Source organism: Sapajus apella, unplaced genomic scaffold (genome assembly GCF_009761245.1).
Source record: "Sapajus apella isolate SASKATOON/1434 unplaced genomic scaffold, GSC_monkey_1.0 scaffold5, whole genome shotgun sequence".
In the NCBI taxonomy this organism is placed as follows: Eukaryota; Metazoa; Chordata; class Mammalia; order Primates; family Cebidae; genus Sapajus; species Sapajus apella.
This window is the reverse complement of record NW_022436945.1, coordinates 35,167,253-35,188,941: the sequence shown is the minus strand read 5'-3', so window position 1 is coordinate 35,188,941 and position 21,689 is coordinate 35,167,253. Positions and strand designations below refer to the sequence as shown.

Sequence of the window (21,689 nt, the reverse complement as noted above, 5' to 3'; positions counted from 1 at the left end):
TTCTGAGTAGTTTAAAATCCAGCATTTTCCCTTTAAAAAAAATCGTTTATGGCCATAGTCAGGCTAGGATGAAATACTTCGGCTAGAGTCGCTGAAAGGTCAACATGTCTGTGACTAAGCAAAACTAAAATCCTTTTCTTGACATCTCATTGACTGCTTGTTCTCTTTCTTTCATTTCTCTTTCATGCTTGCTTTCTATCTTTCCTTCCTTCTCTTTCTTTATTTTCTTCCCTTTCCTTCTCCTTCCCTCCCCTTCCCCCTTCCCCCTTCCCTCCCTTCCTCCCTCTCTCCTTTCTTTCCTTCCCTCCTTCCTTCCTTCCTTCCTTCCCTCCTTCCTTTCTTCCCTCCTTCCTTCCTTCCTTCCCTTCTTGCTTCCTTCCCTCCTTCCTTCTCTATTCCCTTATTACCATATTTTTATTCTTTCTATTTTTTTGTACATGTCAATGACATTTTGGATTGCTCCATATGCACATCCAATATATATTTTTATTATTAATTATTAATTATATAATTCAGGTGTATTTGTGCCAACATTTATTTTTAAGAAAATCTAAGAAGTTAGCTTAATTATGTTTAACTAAGGAATCAAGACATTTTATGCAACAGGTAAATGCAACAGAAAGGCAATAGTAATAAACCAACCATTGCCAACTAAAGAGTAGTTTTTGTTGAAACATGAATATTCAGCCCGTAGGCTATCAGAAATCTCAGAAAACCATGTTGTACCTACTTCAGGGGCCTGCTATAGCCATTTGAGCATTGAAATTAGTTATTTTTAGTCTCCTGATTTTATTAAGATGTGAAATTATAGAAATTTATTTCAACAGCTATGGACAAGACACTACGGAAGCAAAAAGAGATAGAATGTGTTCTTTACTTTCAGTGATAGTTACATCCAGTTATGAAAAATATATCACAAATACAAACATAGTAAGCTACAATATAAATTACAGCCCAAGATAAAAATCAAAATTAAACCAAGAGTCTGTAAGGTAATTGACAATCAGATGAATAATTTCTCACACTTTTTCAAAAGTAATATATTTTTACAACAAATATAAATATGATATTTTATTACTTTTAAATAACAATACTCTTATTTAAAAAATTTTTCATGAAAACATAAAATATATTTTTTAAGGAACTGTTCTTGCTGAAACAAACAAGTATCAGAAGGCCAGACTTACGTGGCCTATGCCTAGCAACCCAGGCAATCTTCAGACATCATGTAATATGGCCTGTGAAATACTGAACAGGCACACAGTGTTGAAAAGAACCTTGTGTCAGTTTCAGTCCCAGTGGAGTGGAGAGGATTCATTTCATTTCATGTGTAAATAATTCATTCATAAAGCATGTAAACTAACAGAAGTTTGGCAGAGAAAATTCCAGAGAAAATGTGGCTTCACTGATGTAATATTTTGAGGAATAAATTGCAGTTTTTAAGACAACAAATTATGAAGAACATTTAAGATAGAACTATGTCAATTGGATTGAGCCTTACATGTGAGAATAAAAAGGATTCTAGTATATGTCCCAAGCTGTGTTGTCCAATGTAACAGCCACTAACCACATACAGATAGGCTGGGTTAAATTAATTAAAATTAAACAAAATATAATATTCAGTATCTTAGCACTACTTACATTTGAAGTGCTAAATAGCCACATGTAACTTATAGCTATCATATTGAAAAGTGTAGATATAGAACATTTCTGTCATCACGGAAAGTGCTATTGGATAATGTTGATCTAGAAAATAGGAACCTTAGGGAAGAAAATAACCTATGTTGAGGATAAAAGAGTGGTTTATGGCCAGGTTGTGCAAAATCTTTAATGCCATGCTAAGAATTTACATTTTGTCTTGTTAGCACTGGCAAGTTACATGTGTTTTTAAGCAGCATGGTATATTTCTATGTATGTTTTCAGAAGGTATTTAGAAATAGTATACAGTATATACTTCAATGGCAAAAGAGACAGGGAGATAAATTTGGAGACTATTGCAATGATCCAAGAAGTAGTATAATACTAAAAGCTGGAACCAAGATATCAGGAAGAAAATAATGCATAACAAGTTTCTGGGTCCCCCTCCACCCTGCCCCACCCCACAGTCCTCACCTGTGGCTCCTTTTCAGCAAAGAAAAGACTTTCATTTCTGTCAGTGCATGCCTATTGAATAAACATTTGTCTACCTCCCAGAGTACTAAAATAATGAAACTCTGTATCAATCCACAGTTTCACAACTTATAAGGATTCTTTCTTATAATATATTTGGCAAAGCTCCCAGGAAGGATTATGTGATATTGGTGAAATGCAAAATACAGCAAGAAGGTTACTTAAACAATTGTAAAGAGTCAGTACATGGTGGAATGTTTTCAATAGATAGAGTACTAGTTGTGACAATGGTCATATGATGCTTCCCTGAAGTGTATAGATACCACCAACGACAGCTCATTTTTCTACCTTGGCTTCCAAAGAACACTCTTATTTTTATCTATATATTTATACATATTTTTATCCTGTATATATCTTATATTTATCTTCCTATTTAAAACATCATAGGTATTACAGCAGAAAGGGACCAGATTAATCATTGAGTATAATTCCCATTAAAAATTAATTTTAAGTATACCATAGGATCCATGCAGAATACCACTTGTGATGCTGGAAGTGCTGCCAAGAAGAAGAAAAAAAATAATTTTAACAATAATAATGGAGCATGGGTGAAACTAACAAACATAGAACAACTCATAAATGTACAAATGAATAAAATTATCTACCTAGCACAATTTGTCCCAAATCTTAGAATCAACCACATTGTAATCATTTTTGTTTTTACATTCTGGTGATGATTGTGTTCATTGTACTTCTAATTCTTGCAGTACCAAATTTCAAGGTATCTATAACTCTTTGGTATAAGAGAAAAATTAGCTCTTTTGTTGTCTCTTATTCTCTCTCTCAATATTTTAACCTATTAATAGTTATTATATTGGTTAATTTTAAAACTTTAAATAATAGACTTAAATCTCTACTTCTGAACTTGTTATTAATTCTAGTGCCAATTTTATTATTATTTGCAGATAAATCTTTTTCTATTCTTACCCAAAAATTTTCATTATCATTTTTCTTAGAATGTAAAAAATTTCTTAAGAATCTGTACAATTTTTGTGTGTTTTGATCTCATTTATTTCTTCATTATTCAATATTCTTATTTTTATTTTTAAGAATGTTATCAATTCTTTGCTTTAATTGAATCTGTTTTCTCCTTGGAAACTACTGGTAGTTGGATTTTAGACTTCCTAGGTTCAGCATACGTTCCAGATTTTCTTTTTATCATATTTTGAGGCATTTTTTTTCTATACTATGAGCAGTTGTTTTTTTTCAAGATTTCATTTTAAAACTTTTAGCTTTTAAAAATTTATAATAATCTTATGAATTTCTGAGAGGTCTTATTTTCTAACTGTTTTCTCTTCATTTTTACTTAAGTGGATGCATTATTTCCTCAAATATTTCTGAGTGGACTAACTAGAAGATTAATATTCTCATACTTCCTAAAATATTAAAATCAGTAATTCCAGCTGTTCATTTTCACTTTTTTTCCTTTGTATTGCTCACTTACCTCAAAATTTCTTTGTGGCTGATCCCCAAATAGGCCCAGTAAGTGTGGCATGCAACTGTCAATTTGCAACCATCAGATTATTTTTTAATTATACTTTAAAGTCTGGGGTACATGTGCAGATCATGTAGGATTGTTACACAGGTATACACATGCCATGGTGGTTTGCTGCATCCATACCCCGGTCATCTACATTAGGTATTTCTCCTAATCTTATCCCTCCTCACTTTCCCCACCCCCTGCTATTACTCCCCTATCTCTCCCCCCACCAACCAGGTACTTTTTCATGCGTGTGTTTGTGGGGCATGACATATGATTCCTTCCAAATATACACACGTACATTCTAAATAATAGGATGATGGTCCACTACTAGGACATTACAGTTCCAACATCAAGAGGCTTAACCGTTCCCAGGTAACTCTAGAAGTTATAGAGTTTAGAGATGAGCAAACCCCAACTGTCAGCATCTTTATTCTCTACACGCACGGTACGTCGAGCTACGGTTCAAAAGAGTGCAGCTGATCTGGAGGTGGACATTTAGCCAACACCATGTTTTCCATCCTATTTATTACTCCCATTCTGCCTTCTTTGTATTGAGTATCTCTGACATTTTGATGGGAAGAATGGATTCCACAGTATTGTTTTCAAATTGCTGAGCCTTTCTGAGATGTGTCTTCTTTGGGTTTGATTTATCCATTGGCCTATTTCCATCTGCTTTTTGTATTTCAGAAATTTTTCAGAATTCTAAATGCTGATTGGCAGCTCCTTGTCACCAAGATTCACCTCCTGTCAATTTTTTCTGTTTTTTAGACAAGGTCTCACTCCATCACCCAGGCTGGAATGCAGTGGTGCGATCAAGGCTCACTGCAGCCTCGACCTCCCAAGATCAAGCCACCCTGCCACCTCAGCCTCCCAAATAGCTGGGACTGCAAATACATGCAACTACACCCAACTAAGTTTCTTTATTTTTTCCTCTCTCTCTTTTTGTAGAGACGGAGTTTTGCGATGTTGCCCACACTGGTCTCAAACTCCTGGGCTCAAGAAATCTGCCTGGCTCAGCCTCCCAAAGTGCTGAGATTACAGGTGTGAGCCACCACACCCAGGCTTCTCCTGTTGATTTTTTTCTCCATTTATTTATTTTATTGCATTTTAGGTTTTGGGGCACATGTGAAGAACATGCAAAATTGTTGCATAGGTACACATGTGGCAGTGTGATTTGCTGCCTTACTCCCCATCACCTACATCTGGCATCTCTCCCCTTGCTATCTCTCCCCAGATCCCCACCCCCCACCGTCCCTCCCACATTTCCCCCCAACTGACCCCAGTGTGTAGTGCTCCCCTCCCTGTGTCCATGTGTTCTCATTGTTCAACACCCGCCTAGGAGTGAGAACATGCAGTGTTTGATCCTCTGCTCTTGTGTCAGTTTGCTGAGAATGATGGTTTCCAGGTTTATCCATGTCCCTACAAAGGACCCAAACTCATCGTTTTTGATGGCTGCATAATATTCCATGATGTATATGTGCCACATTTTCCCTATCCAGTCTATTGTCGATGGGCATTTGGGTTGGTTCCAGGTCTTTGCTATTGAAAATAGTGCTGCAATGAACATTCGTGTGCACGTGTCCTTATAGTAGAAAGATTTATAATCCTTTGGATATATACCCAGTAAAGGGATTGCTGGGTCAAATGGAATTTCTATTTCTAGGTCCTTGAGGAATCACCACACTGTCTTCCACAATGGTTGAACTAATTTACACTCCCACCAACAGTGTAAAAGTGTTCCTATTTCTCCACATCCTCTCCAGCACCTGTTGTCTCCAGATTTTTTAATGATCGCCATTCTAACTGGCATGAGATGGTATCTCAATGTTGTTTTGATTTACATTTCTCTGATGACCAGTGATGATGAGCATTTTTTCATATGTCTGTTGGCCTCATGTATGTCTTCTTTTGTAAAGTGTCTGTTCATATCCTTTGCCCACTTTTGAATGGGCTTGTTAGTTTTTTTCTTGTAAATCTGTTTTAGTTCTTTGTAAATTCTGGATATCAGCCCTTTGTCAGATGGGTAAACTGCAAAAATTTTCTCCCATTCTTTTGGTTGCTGATTCACTCTAATGACTGTTTCTTTTGCTGTGCAGAAGCTGTGGAGTTTGATTAGGTCCCATTTGTCTATTTTGGCTTTTGCTGTCAATGCTTTTGGTGTTTTGGTCATGAAGTCCTTGCCTACACCTATGTCCTGAATGGTTTTGCCTAGATTTTCTTCTAGGGCTTTTATGGTGTTAGGTCTTCTGTTTAAGTCTTTAATCCATCTGGAGTTAATTTTAGTGTAAAGTGTCAGGAAAGGGTCCAGTTTCTGCTTTCTGCACATGGCTAGCCAGCTTTCTCAACACCATTTATTGAACAGGGGATCCTTTCCCCATTGCTTGTTTTTGTCTGGTTTGTCATAGATCGGATGGTTGTAGATATGTTGTGTTGCCTGCGAGACCTCTGTTCTGTTACATTGGTCTATATCTCTGTTTTGGTACAAGTACCATGCTGTTTTGATTACTGTAGCCTTATAGTATAGTTTGAAGTCCAGTAGTGTGATGCCTCCCACTTTGTTCTTTTTGCTTAGAATTGACTTGGCTATGCGGGCTCTCTTTTGGTTCCATATGAAGTTTAAGGTGGTTTTTTCCAGTTCGGCAAGGAAGATCATTGGTAGCTTGATGGGGATAGCATTGAATCCGTAAACTACTTTGGGCAGTATGGCCATTTTCATGATATTGATTCTTACTAACCATGAACATGGAATGTTTCTCCATGTGTTTGTTTCCTCTCTTATTTCGTTGAGCAGTGGCTTGTAGTTCTCCTCGAAGAGGTCCTTTACGTTCCTTGTTAGTTGTATTCCTAGGTATTTTATTCTCTTTGTGGCAATTGTGAGTGGGAGTTTGTTCTTGATTTGGCTCTCTTTAAGTCTGTTTTTGGTGTATAGGAATGCATGTGATTTTTGCACATTGATTTTGCATCCTGAGACTTTGCTGAACTTGCTTATCAGTTTCAGGAGGTTTGGGGCTGAGACGATGGGGTCTTCTAGATGTACAATCAAGTCGTCTGCAAATAGAGACAATTTGACTTCCTCCTTTCCTATTTGAATGCCCTTTTTTTCTTTTTCTTGCCTGATTGCTCTGGCTAGAACTTCTAATACTATATTGAATAGCAGTGGTGAGAGCGGGCATCCTTGTCTGGTGCCACATTTCAAGGGGAATGCTTCCAGTTTTTGCCCATTCAGTATGATAATGGCTGTTGGTTTGTCATAAATAGCTTTTATTATTTTGAGATATGTTCCATCAATACCTAGCTTATTGAGGGTTTTTAGCTTAAAGGGCTGTTGAATTTTGTCAAAGGCCTTCTCTGCATCAATTGAGATAATCATGTGTTTTTTGTCTTTGGTTCTGTTTATGTGTGAATTACGTTTATAGACTTGCATATGTTGAACCAGCCTTGCATCCCCGGGATGAAGCCTACTTGATCATGGTGGATAAGCTTTTTGATGTGCTGTTGCAATTGGTGTGTCAGTATTTTGTTGAAGATTTTTGCATCTATGTTCATCATGGATATTGGCCTGAAGTTTTCTTTTCTTGTTGAGTCTCTGCCGGGTTTTGCTATCAGGATGATGTTGGTCTCATAAAATGATTTGGGAAGAATTCCCTCTTTTTGTATTATTTGGAATAGTTTCAGAAAGAATGGTACCAGCTCCTCTTTGTATGTCTGGTAGAATTCAGCTGTGAACCCATCTGGACCTGGGCTTTTTTTGAGTGGTAAGCTCTTAATTGCTGCCTCAACTTCAGACCTTGTTATGGGTCTGTTCAGGGTTTCGGCTTCTTCCTGGTTTAGGCTTGGGAGGCAGCAAGTGTCTAGGAATTTATCCATTTCTTCCAGGTTTATTAGTTTGTGTGCATAGAGTTGTTTGTAATAATCTCTGATGATGGTTTGAATTTCTGTGGAATCTGTGGTGATATCCCCTTTATAGTTTTTTATTGCATCTATTTGGTTATTCTCTCTTTTCTTTTTTATTAATCTGGCTAGTGGTCTGTCTATTTTGTTGATCTTTTCAAAAAACCAGCTCCTGGATTTATTGATTTTTTGAAGGGTTTTTTGTGTCTCTATCTCCTTCAGTTCTGCTCCGATCTTAGCTATTTCTTGTCTTCTGCTAGACTTTGAGTTTTTTTGATCTTGCTCCTCTAGTTCTTTCAGTTTTGACTATAGGGTGTCAATTTTTGATCTCTCCTTGCTTCTCATGTGGGCACTTATTGCTATATATTTTCCTCTAGAGACTGCTTTAAATGTGTCCCAGAGATTCTGGTTTGTTGTGTCTTCGTTCTCGTTGGTTTCGAAGAGCATCTTTATTTCTGTCTTCATTTCATTGTTTATCCAGTCAACATTCAAGAGCAAGTTGTTCAGTTTCCATGAAGCTGTGCGTTTCTGGGTTAGTTTTTGAATTCTGAGTTCTAACTTGATTGCACTGTGGTCTGAGAGACTGTTTGTTACGATTTCCGTTCTTTTGCATTTGCTGAGGAGTGATTTACTCCCAATTATGTGGTCAATTTTAGAGTAGGTGTGATGTGGTGCTGAGAAGAATGTATATTCTGTGGATTTGGGGTGGAGAGTTCTGTAAATGTCTATTAGGTTTGCTTGGTCCAGGTCTGAGTTCAAGTCCTGGATATCCTTGTTAATTTTCTGTCTGGTTGATCTGTCTAATGTTGACAATGGGGTGTTAAAGTCTCCCACTATTATTGTGTGGGAGTCTAAGTCTCTTTGTAAGTCATTAAGAAATTGCCTTATGTATCTGGGTGCTCCTGTATTGGGTGCGTATATATTTAGGATCGTTAGCTCTTCTTGTTGCATTGATCCTTTTACCATTATCTAATGTCCTTCTTTGTCTCTTATGATCTTTGTTGCTTTAAAGTCTAATTTATCGGAGATGAGAATTGCAACTCCTGCTTTTTTTTGCTCTCCATTTGCTTGGTAAATCTTCCTCCATCCCTTTATTTTGAGCCTTTGCGTACCCTTGCATGTGAGATGGGTTTCCTGGATACAGCACACCGATGGGTTTTGTCTTTTTATCCAATTTGCCAGTCTGTGTCTTTTGATTGGGGCATTTAGTCCATTTACATTTAGGGTTAATATTGTTATGTGCGAATTTGATACTGCCATTTCAGTGCTAGCTGGCTGTTTTGCCCTTTAGTTGAGCTGGTATTTGTTGTTCCTTTATATGTGTAGAGCCTCTTTCAGGAGCTCTTGTAGAGCTGGCCTGGTGGTGACGAAATCTCTGAGTACTTGCATGTTCCCAGAGGATTTCATTTTTCCTTCATTTATTAAGCTTAGTTTGGCTGGATAGGAGATTCTGGGTTGAAAGTTCTTTTCTTTAAGGATGTTGAATATTGGCCCCCACTCTCTTCTGGCTTGTAGGGTTTCTGCTGAGAGATCTGCTGTGAGTCTGATGGGCTTCCCTTTATGGGTAACCTGACCTTTCTCTCTGGCTGCCCTTAGTATTTTCTCCTTCATTTCAACCCTGGTGAATCTGACGATTATGTGCCTTGGGGTTGCTCTTCTTGACGAATATCTTTGTGGTGTTCTCTGTATTTCCTGGACTTGAATGTTTGCCTGCCTTGCTAGGTTGGGGAAGTTTTCCTGGATAATATCCTGAAGAGTATTTTCCAGCTTGGATTCATTCTCTTCGTCGCATTCGGGTACGCCTATCAAACGTAGATTAGGTCTTTTCACATAGTCCCACATTTCTTGGAGACTTTGTTCATTCCTTTTTACCCTTTTTTCTCCAGTCTTGCCTTCCCGTTTTATTTCATTGAGTTGATCTTCGACCTCTGATATCCTTTCTTCTGCTTGGTCCATTCGGCTGTTGATACTTGTGCATGCTTCACGAAGTTCTCGTGTTGCGTTTTTCAGCTCCATCAATTCACTTATATTCCTTTCTATTTTGTCCATTCTTGTTAGCATTTCATCAAATCTTTTTTCAAGGTTCTTAGTTTCTTTGCATTTGGTTAGAGCATGTTCTTTAAGTTCACAGCAGTTTCTTACTACCCACCTTCTGAAGTCTGATTCTGTCATTTCATCACACTCGTTCTCCCTCCAACCTTGTTTCCTTGCTGGTGAGGAGTTGTGATCCCTTGTAGGAGGACAGGTGTTCTGGTTTCGGGTGTTTTCATCCTTTTTGCACTGGTTTCACCCCATCTTTAAGGATTTATCCACCTTTCGACTTTGTAGTTGCTGGCTTTCAGATTGGGTCTCAAATCTTTCAGATTGACGTTCTGTTTGTTGATGATGAGGTTATTTCTGTTTCTTGGTTTTCCTTCTGACAGTCTGGCCCCTTTGCTGTAGGTCAGCTGTGGTTCACTCCAGGCCCTGCTTGCCTGGGGTTCACCTGCAGCAGCTGCTGAACAGTAAGGGTTGTTACCAGTTTTCTTCTGCTATCTTTGTCCCAGAAGGATACCCGCCTAGTGTCAACCTGATCTCTCCTTTATGAGGTGTCTCTTTGGATATATAGGGGTCAGGGAGCTGCTTGAGGAGACGGTCTCTTCTTTATAGGAGCTCAAATGGTGAGCTGTGAGCTCTGTTTTTCATTCAGAGCTGCTGGGCAGGTACGTTTAGGTCTGCTGCAGCAGAACTCATAAACTGCTTTTTGTTCCCAGGTGCTCTGTCCCAGGGATTTAGGGCTTTATTTATGAGTTTCCGTTATGCTGCCGCCTTCTTTTTTTTTTTTTCCTTCAGACCTGCCCTGCCCAGCAAGGCGGCAGCCTAGTCACTGTTGGCCTATAGAGGCTTTGCTGAGCTGCTATGGGATCCGCCCTGCTGCGGAGTGAACTTCCCTGCAGTCCTGTTTATATGGGTGTAGTTAGAACTGCTTTGGCGATGGTGGCCTGCCTCTATTGAGGCGGAATTTCTCTGCTGTGGCGGGTTGCCTTGGCCACGGCGCACTGCCTCAGCAATGGCGGGTTGCCTTGGCAACGGTGGGCTGCCTCAGCATTGGCTGACTACCTCCGTCCTGGCAGGCTGCCTCCGTAATGGCGGACGCCCCTCCCCCACAGAACTGGACCGTCCAGGGTTCAGCTGCGCTTTCTGTGAAAGTCTCAATCCAGAGTTTCTGGTTGCTGTTCTTTTGTGGGGGTGGGACCAGCCGAGCCTGATCGCCTGGCTCCCTGCCTCAGCTCCTTTTTTAAGTTTGTGTCCCAGTCGCCTGTTGAAGAGGCGCCGGGGTCTGTTTGTTTTCCCCTGCGGCCACTCACTGCGCTGGCTTAAACAGCGGCACTGAGATTTGTGGTGCTTTTTGTTTTATTGCCCTGGAATCTACTGTCCTGGTTCTCTGCTCAGTCCCCTTTATAAACAGACGAATGGGCGACTTCCCGTGGCTCCAATCGCCAGCCAAAAGGGCACCAGGACCGGTGTATTTTGTACGGAGAACCGGAGAACCGCTGCTCCGGGGCGCCAACAAAGCAGCCGCACAGGGCAAAGCAGCGGTGCCAGCCAGCACAGCCGTTCTGGCCGAAACAGCCGCGCTGGTGACCGTGGAGCTCCTCTGCCTGGGAATTTCGTAGTCCGTGGGCAATAAAAATGCAGCCTCCACTCACCCTATGCACTTTCACTGGGAGCTGCAATCATGAGCTGTTCCTAAACGGCCATCTTGGATCCTCCTCCCCTCCTGTTGATTTTTTAATGCTGATGGGATAATCTCTAACTTGGAACATCCCAATTTAAACAGGATTTTGTGAAGGAGGGGTAAAGAGTGCTTAGCTTAGCATTTTCAGGTGCAACATTTTATATGGGAAATTAATAATAGTATATAGTCAGTATTTTAAAATATAATCATCAAACAGTATTTGCTATTCATATTATTAATATTTAATAATTTTAAAGTTATTAGCAGATGATATAAATAACACATATCTGTAAATGCTGATTTATCACTTAATATTTATTTGATATTAGTATAACTTGGTGCTTAAATATATTTTACTAATATTTAACTAGACAAAGATATATTCTTAATAGTGAAAATGGGATGAATTTCTCAAAATAGTAAGCTCAGCTATATTCTTAACAATTTTTAAAATTTTAAAAATGTATATTTTAAAAATTATTTCATTTAAAGTAGTATATTCTATTCAATTATGTTGTTTCTTTTTACATTGCTTTAACTGATGTATTGTTTTTTAATGTTTGCTTTTTTGAGGGGAAGCAGGGTCTATACTTGAGACATTAAGATGGGTAGAATAGTTGAACTTCAGATATATAAGACTTGGACTGTATATATTTTTCTGATTAATTTCTCAGTGGTTTCCAGGTCAGAAATCTGGATTTTATCATCATTTTATTTTATTGATATTGTGTTAGTTTTTTTGGCTATTTTTCTCAACATGTGGAAAGTCCATTTCTGTTTACTTTCATTATTCATTGAAGTGTAGTTTCTTCCAATTCATGAACTTGAGTTTGGAAAGGATGGGAGTAGGAGCAGAAAAATATAGAAAATTGCAAATTTAAAATGTCTTTGCAACAGAAACTCTCCATGATACTGCTCACCAGAAATTAGTCCATTTTTTTAAGTAAACCACCTTGCAGTTTTTCTTCATTTTACTGCACTAAAAATTTAATCATTTATCTCATGAACAAGTAATATCCTCTGAAAAACACACCATATTTCCACTTATGATAATGCTGCTTCATATATGGAATGTGTTTTCTACCACATAATCTTCAAATTGCCTGCTAACAATTTTTAAACATTAATTTTCATTCTGATTAGCATCTGAGCATATGCTATTCAAGTGTCAAGTGACAAGGAAACGAATACCAATTTGTCTCCCTCTCTCTCTCTCTTTTTTTTTTTTTTTTTTTACATGTTTTTAGTGCTCCATAAAAATTTAGGAATGTAGTCAACTATCCCCAAGCTCCATCCTCAAAAGATCTGTCATTAACATTTAATAAGATACTGCCTCTGCTTTTTATGACATAGCTAAGCAAGTTTAATCATGAACTTATTTGTGTTTATAGCATTTCTCCTTATCTTCAAGGTGCACATTTTGTCTCTAATAGGAATATTGTGACCTGCATGATATTTTAATCTTTTAAAAATATTACTAAATGTGAATATTTGATTATTTTTGCATCTACTGAAGTTTTAATATTTGGTGACTTAGATTTTATCTTTCCCTTTAGAAACAAAATGGATATGAGCATAGGTTAAAGTTGCAAGATATTTTAAACTTTAGTTTATTATTGTAAAAATGTTTTTTATAAAATATTTAATTTTGTTGATCTATTTCAAAATTTAGAATGACAACATTTATCAAACATTTGCATTAGAAAGGCTGTAAGATCTGGTTTAAAGTTGGGGAGAGATAGCAAGGGGTGAGATGCCAGATGTGGGTGATGGGGAGGAAGGCAGCAAATCACACTGCCACGTGTGTACCTATGCAATAATCTTGCATGTTCTTCACATGTACCCCAAAACCTAAAATGCAATAAAATAAATAAAAATAAAAAAATTACAAAATAGAAATTAAAAAAAATTTTTGTAAATTTGGTATTATATTTAGTGTTTAGATAGTAAATTGCTTATTACAAAAAGTTGTAAGATTTCCATCTTAAGATAATCCTCAAGATATGTGGAGTCCTGAAAAATGAAGAATTACAAAAACTGAAAGAAATCTTTATATTTTACTTGTGAGTTTATTAAAGTAGTCATTAATTTATTAATGTCACAGTAACATTTTTCTGTGGTCTAAGACTTTGTTGTTGTTTCTATTGTTATTGTTAGTATTTTTATCTTAGCATGAATTTTATGATCAACTGTGATATAGCCTCATCAGGAATAAACAGTAGCAATTACAACAATAGTGGTGTTACCTACTGGCAGGTGATTACTTGCTATGTTTCAAACATTTTGCTTCATGTTTTATGTCCATCATCCCATTTAATAATAAAACAAATCTACAGTATTTGTATCACCATTTTTGTACAGAAGAAAACATAGTAACAAATGAACAGTCGTATTTCCAGTTTACATTTATACAACTTTACTGGGCAAAGCTAGAAATTAGGCACAAGTTTGATGTCGGTGCTTGCTTTAATGTTCTATATTATTCTAACTTTGTCAAATGTATAATACTTTCACTTTTTAATTATTTAAGTATTATTCAAAATCAAGTATTATAGAAAGTTAATTTAACATGTTCCAAATAAAGCTGCTAATAATAGTAGCTATTATTACTGAGCATGATGGAGCATTGATACTTTTACATAAGCTGTGAAATACACTTATCATAGCTGTCACAGAAATTAGGTGCTAATATAATTCCGCTATGAAGACAGCTACATTGGTAGAATGAGTAGAATTTGAACACCAGTTGTTCCCAATTCTGAGTTTTTAATTCCTGCACATCCTCTTTCCCAAAAGTGATACCTTGTGCTTCACATCGCCAATAATTTTTTGTGTTCATTCATAGCTTGTCAAACCTTTTGCATTATCAAAATGTCTTATTTGCTATTTATCTCATTTTTATTAAAGTAAATAAATAACATATAACAGCAAAAAAAAAGACATGTAGCACTGTTAATGTTTTAGTGTAAAATATCATAGAATATACAGTTCATTTTTATGTTAGAATTAGATTTGTGATAAATAATAATTTGGTAGGTTAACTCTCTAAAAGTGTAAAATATATTTTATTTTTCAGGGCTATTTCATTTCTGCGTAATATAATTTAACTCATGTTCTGTTGCAAAGTAAATTATAATATAAAAATATGTTCCAGTTGAAAATACTGATTTTTTGAAATCAAGATTATTTTCATTACATATCAGTCTCCTAGAATTTGCCTTAAGGGAGAAAATTTATCTCTCCTATGCTCCTTTTTTAGTGTCAAAAATTCATTTATTATTTTTCTCAGATGTCTCCTGGTCTCCACCCTGGATCTACTCTGATTCCAATGAATAATGTTTCTGTGCCGCAAGATGATGATTATGGGTACCAGTGTTTGGAGGGAAAAGACTGTGCCAGCTTCTTCTGTTGCTTTGAAGACTGCAGAACAGGATCTTGGAGGGAAGGAAGGATACATATACGCATTGCCAAAATTGACTCTTATTCGAGAATATTTTTCCCAACAGCTTTTGCCCTGTTCAACTTGGTTTATTGGGTTGGCTATCTTTACTTATAAAATCTACCATGAGCAAAAATCAAAAGAAGTCTGACTAAATTCAGTAGAATCTTTTGCACTTCAGTAACTTGAAGTTTAAATTTAAAATGCAGAGAAACCAATGGTTAAAATATGAGTAGTATTGTAACTATTTTAAGGCCTGCAAAAGTAAATAACATAGCAGCTTTTACAAACTGATTAGTTGCAAAATCCAGTGGGTTAAAATACTCACATATTTTTACTTAAATTTTCTTTAATTTACTTATATGTTAGCATAATTTTGAATTTTTAAGTTCTCTGATTCATGTTTTAAACTTGGATTGATTTTAATACACATTTTGTTTAAATATAATCTATATTTTTTGTAATTTGAGACTAAAGACTAATATTTATGTAGAAACTTTTTGCCAAAAAATATTTTAAATTTTTTTTCTTGCTTTTTGTTTGTAGGTCCTGCTTGAAATACAGTTACTTAATAACATAAAGCCATAGTTTTCTTGGATCCATTTCCAAGATACTGTATTCCCAAGAAGAAACTGATTTATTTTTAACTTATCAATTACAGAAGACCTATAAAGAAGTCAATTTTTACCTGTCTTTTAATCCAGTCCATTTTCTAATGCAATATTAAACAGAACTCCAGTTACATTTACTTAGGTAATTTGCAAACTTGGAAGGAAGCCACCAAAGTCATTTTTTAAGACTGCAAGATAAAAAATCAGACAAAATCTAACCATTTTATTCTCTGCTTCATAGCATTAATAATGTATGATGAGGTTAACATTGAAATATTAAAATCTACCAATGCAAATTAAATGCAGAGAGAAATTATTATTTTTCTTTGTTTTATGAAAGTGTTACAGACCCTAAAATAACAAAATATTGAGAAACAGTGCTTTTATTTACTCATGTCGTGAAAAATTATTACCTGGCAAACTGAGTTGCAGGTCGTCTTGAGGACAGAATCTTAAATATGTGCTCTTAGCATTGTTTTTAGACTAGTAATATTCAGAAAACAGTTACAGACCTGCATTACATATTGCCTCTTCTGGCTCCAAAGTTCTGAACACTGTCAGTTTCAAAACACATTATATATTGTTATAATATTCTTTTTTACTAGAAAATTAGGGAAGCCTCAAAATCATGTTAAAGAGGGAGTTTTGTTGAGGCATCTTTAATGAACATAAGTGTGAGAGCCCTCTAAATTCTTAGAGTCTCACAGGATGTAAAATCTATCAGTTAATAGTTTTCAAAATGTCTCTTATGTTAAGAAGAGATTTAAATTTAGGCTTCGATGGTTATAATCTTGTAAGTAGTTTGACATATCAATTGTTTATGAGATTCATCACATAAATTTCTGGGTAACTACCCAGATTAGCTTGGAAATAACCTTTAAAAATTGTTTCTGTTGCCAAGACCAGTGATCATGATGTAGAGTTTTATGATCACGGCCTAACTTACTTAAGGTTTGGAGGGGGCAGGTAAACTGTCACCTGTGCAATTGACACTCTAGTTTTAAATGTTATAATTTTGCCATATGGTTAGTGAATCTCTGGCATGGTTATACATATGTATTAGAAATATATAGGTTTTCTTTATTTTTAATTAATTAATTTATTGTTTACTTTGTGTTCCCTGCTAACTCTGTTTTTTTTCACTTGCTTATAAACTTCTGAAAAAATAAGCATGAATCAAATGATAATGCCCAATATCCACTGACACTGCTTTTTTCTTGAATGAATAGCCAAATTTAACTTCGGTCATCTATATATTCATTTACACATTATTCATACATTCATTTAAATAACATTGAGTTCTGATGGATGTTTTTAAAGTTACGCATTCATTTAAGGATAAATAAAAAAGTACTCATAAAAAATAAAATAATTCACTAAAATATTGTATGGCTATTTTCATGTTTTAAACTGTAGCTTACTCATTATCATGAGACAGTTTTGATTTTGGGACTCTTTCAAGTGTATCTGAGCATGACTATATTTTAAAATACTTAAAAGTGCTTGATATAAATAGCATTCCTTCTGAAACACAGTTCTATGTAAAAGAAAAAACAAATAGCTTTGCTTTTCTCATTGGTGTTTCATTAACTTGGTTTTAAATGTTGACAATATTTACAAGTGGAAATAAAATTTATAAATATATGAAAGATGCCTTTCCTTGTATATACCATCAAGCAATCACTTTCTTTTCAAAGCAAGTGGTACTTTGAACAGTTGTATGTAAATGTGCAATCAGAAAGAATGGTGTACAAATCTTATTTCTAAAAATAAGAATAAAAAGGTAAAAATGCATTTAGACTCCTTTTTCAAGAAATCAAATACAGCTTTTTTTCAAAGCTGATTTAGTCCATTTCCTGTTACTCTATTCCAAGTATAAGTTTCATCATCTTGAGAAATAATTTTTAAAAATCTTCCCCTTTCTCTGGGAAGTTATACCATAATTTATTGAATTAATGGGAACTTGAATTTCCTGGATGCTTTAAATGATTTTAACACTAACATAGACCCTAAAAGTGGATATAAAGAATTGAGAAGCATAACTGGAGCACAGGAAATAGGATCACTTGTAAAAATGTTTGTTTATATAGACCTATTCTCTGAAGATGTTACCAGGATCTAGAAATTCTGAGAGGTGAAAATGTGTTTGGCATAATTTTTTTCTCTTAGATCTACAATGACAGGGTCATGTTTTATTTTATTTATCTTTGAATTCCGTGGACAAAATTAGGCTCACTTGAAATTATTTTTTGTAAAGCCAAGTAAGTTCATGGAAAAAATGTAAAAAATACATAGATTACTTGAGAATTCAGTAGAGATAGGGAAAAATGTCCCAGTAAGTCTAACTAAAGTTTTGATATATGTAGAAATTAGCAATTCATTGGAGGCATTTTATTTTAAGCTGAAGAGAGATTTCATTAGTAAGTTTTAAAAATTGATCAACTTCAAATTAAAGCGCAGTAGATGTGTATAAATATGAAGGCAATCATAAGGATTATTTCTTTATTTGTGGTTCCATATTCTGGTATTAATATATCACCATAAAATAGACTGTTTTTGTCTCAAGAACAATAATAAAATTGAAGTCTATATTCATGCCAATTCAGCATCAAAAGAATGGCTGACAGTTCTTTCACACCAAGGGCCCCATAATTATAAATGTGAAATTGTATTCCAGGTCAAAGTGTTGTGAAAAATTCACAAAACGCTTTGATTTTACAAGAGATGAGCTTTAGATAAGATGATTTTAGTAGATTAAAATAAATAACTGGTATTGAAGTAAATGTATAACAGATGAATAGATACATAAATAAAATTTTCAAAGCTATACCAGTGCCTATTTTTATTTTAGCAAAATTTCCTGTAACAAGATACTACATTGGAAATTATTTCACTCGTCTTAGCATTGGGAATGAAGTTATCCAGTAGACACTTAATGTTTTACTGCTTTTCTCACTAGAAACATTTATTTCTGACTTACCTAGTTTTCTTTATATCATCAAATTTATTCAGCTTCTCAGTGCTATACCATATGACAGCAACACATACTTGATATTCCATTTCTGTTGGCCATTCTTTATTGCTTTTTACTGCTAGGGAGGTCTTGCCAGGCTTCTATACAGTTACAAAAACCATTACCAAGTATTTGTAAAGGACTTTCCAAATGGAATTTTCAAACATTATTAACCATTTTGCTCTAGTTGATTTAAGATCAGTTCTGACTTTTTGTGTTTGCATTTTGGAAGTGAGGTAACCTTATTCAAATATTTATGCAGCACTTTCTGTGTACAAAGTACTGTTCTAAATACAAAAGGAAATATAAAGATGAAATTTCAAGGAAAATATAATGTAGTCAGAGAGATGAGAAGATTAGTTATACAATTTAAGGGAGGGAGGATATCTCTAGGAAGGTTTTGTGGAGGATATGTGTTTAGGGATGGAAGCTTGGGGATGCAATAGGTGAGAAGGACGGAGATCACAATTTCCAACTGGGTAAACAGCTTGAGAAAAGAAACAGAAGCATGAGCACAAATTAGAATTCCAATTTCTTTGAAAGATTCATATAGAGACAATGAAAAGTTAGGTTAGACCAATAAACTGAGAAGCATGAATGTGGATATCAGGAGGCTAGGTAAAATTACGAAGTCATAAAGAGTTCACAGAGTTCCTTAGTACAAAAGAGACATTATTAAAATTTCTGCAGAAGTTTCTTGTTGGTGTGTGATGGTTTGGAGTATAACAAGCCAGTTAATAATATAGGTTTATAGTGGATAATATCAGGATGAAATCAGTACCCTTATGACAGAAGTCTTCAGTGGAGAGAGGGAAAGATAGACCCAAATAGAAAGAAAGACATTAAGCTTTGACCAACAGACAACATTACTGAGACACATGGTGTGTTGGGTGGAAGGGATCCTGTAATAGATACTTGCTTGCATGTAGATGGGCACAAAGACACTACAAGAAAATTCTAGATGTTATGCAATCTTGTTTCCTGTTCCATTTTTATCAAATGCTTATTTTTTTTTATTGATTTATCTTTTTCACAAATAAAGGATGAAGAAAAAATAATCTGAAATGTAAATCATAAAGTGATCTGTCCAGGTTCTTATTTTTTTAAATGTTCCTCACTAAACGGGTTTTCTATTCAAATAAACTTTTCCAGTTTTCTCACTGGAAAATATTATATATATATATATATATATATATATATTTTTTTTTTTTTTTGAACAAAGAGCATAAGAAATGACAATTGTGGGTAGAAATAGTCTACTGTGTGAAGAGAAAAATCGAGAAAGCTAATTTCTGATCCTCAAACAATTTCTGAAATATTTCTGTCAGAATAAATAAAATAACTGTTATTGCTGGAAGCTGAAACATACTTGGACCCTTTGAGTGTCTGATGGTAAAAGCTGTGGTAACTGAAATGCATTTAAGCAAAAAGGGCTAATTAGTGGACTTTTAGGACATTATTTACCTAAATGGAAATAGTTTGGTTTTCAATCCTTCATTGTAATAACACTTATTTGCAACCATTGAGTGTATATAGTCATTTCCTATAATAAAGTTTTATGGCTTGTGATTATAATGGCTTCTGTTATTCTGCTACTGCCTCATTGTTTTGAGGAATATTTGTAAGTTTGTGGCAAAGTATCTCAATTTTTCAAAGTGTTGTTTACTCTCATGATCCTTAGTACAAAATTAAACCCAGTAACTTGTTATAAAATAAATATTTACATTCTCTTAAACTGTGTCTTTCTTGACACAGTTTCTTAAATTACCTATGTAATTTCACATTTTTTTTTCAATTAATTACCTTAAAAACTTTCTCCTTGATTGAGACTTTTGAAAAGTAATTTAACTTGAAAAGGTTAGGTAAACATAATTGAAGCTTATGCATGATTTTCACTGGTCTATGAATGTCTGGATTATTCTAACAATTTGCGATTTTACCCCGATTTAAACAACCAGATATTCTTCAGTAGGTGTGCCAGTGAGAGCAATATATATTAGTTAGGATTAATACCTAGACCACTCTAGCTACCCCATGTTATAGAAAATTCTATTCCACATGAAGGAACAGTTACTGAAGAAAATTGAAAGTCAGAAAATCAGGAGATAAGGTATTTTCTGCTTCATCCTCCTAGTTCTCCCTTCCCTGCTACCACAGTACAATATTTTTTAAAAATTTTGTGATTCTTCTCTCAGGTCCAAAATAACAGATATGCTATTTTCATAAAGGTGAAGAAGGCAGGGGATGACTGCTGTTTTCAGAGTACCTGAGATGTGTCTGGGACTATAAATACATTATATATTAATAACTTAGTTTTCAAAGCAGAGAACTGTATTTAACAGGTGAAAATACCAAGGCTCAGTATAGTAGATATATTCTGCAAGCTCATATACCTGCCACCTAAAATTAAATTTAGGTGCCTATAACTGTAAAGACCTTCTCTTTCATTTAGGTGGAAAGACTCTGGTGGTAGTGACTGCACTTATTCCAACACTAGAACTTCTTTCCTTCACAGAAGAGAAGTGAAGAACTGAAAAACAACCCACTCCATTTGTTTAAAGCACAAAAAAATCTACATTATTTAGTAATTGTATAATAGCATTCTCTTTCCATCCCTTATTTCCAAAGTGGACTTCATTTCAGGTGAAATATTTTAAACATATACTAGATATGTTTTTAAAAATTACTCCTGATATTCAATCAAAATATAGAGATCTCACTTTTTAAGAAAGCTATTGGCAAACTATGGCCATCACAGTGACTTGGGACACAATCATTCTGTTCATTTGCTGTTGTCTATGGCTGCTTTTTTTGCTATAGTAACAGAGCTGAGTAGTTTCAACAGAAATTAAATGTCGCATAAAGTCTAAATATTTACTCGGCACTTTGCAGAAAAAAACCTTGCCAACTATTGTTTTAGAAAAATTTTACTGTTCTAATTAAAAAGTGCCACATATTTAAAGTACATTTTTAATATATTTTTAATTTTAAAAGTAAAATATCTTCATTGAAGATGTGAAGTAATGCAATTAGTTGCTCTCCACTGTACTTCATCCTCTTAACTTCTCTCAAAGAGACATTAATCAAAGCTATGCCCTCTTTTTTAAAATCTATGAAAAATTATTATAAATGTTTCATTAATGAAAATACATGCCTCTTCATACTTAGTTTAATACTGTTTGAAGTAGATAAAGTAGGTTAATCTAGAGAGGTTGTTGTCACCACTAAAATTGAAACAAGATGCTTTTAGTAAAATAAAAGTAAGAAAAGCAAATATTAAAGTAATTTTAATGTTTTCCCTCTTGAGGCAGCATAAGGTATGTTTTCCCATTAAAGCTGCTTGTGTCAATATGAAATCCTGCTTT

At 34.9% G+C, this 21,689-nt stretch overlaps 1 protein-coding gene across 3 annotated transcripts in view; it reads left to right on the top strand.

Annotated features, from left to right (window-relative positions):
- The window catches only part of GABRG1 (gamma-aminobutyric acid type A receptor subunit gamma1), a 94,318-nt gene extending 74,419 nt beyond the window's left edge, over positions 1-19,899 (top strand). For 2 of the 3 annotated variants that reach the window (XM_032274079.1, XM_032274078.1), the window contains exon 9: positions 14,551-19,899. In XM_032274079.1, the coding sequence (XP_032129970.1) occupies positions 14,551-14,817 (267 nt within the window). In that variant the 3' untranslated portion in view covers positions 14,818-19,899. The remainder of the gene's footprint in view (positions 1-14,550) is intronic. The other variant, XM_032274077.1, reaches the window with a different exon arrangement.
- The last annotated feature ends 1,790 nt before the right edge of the window (positions 19,900-21,689 follow it).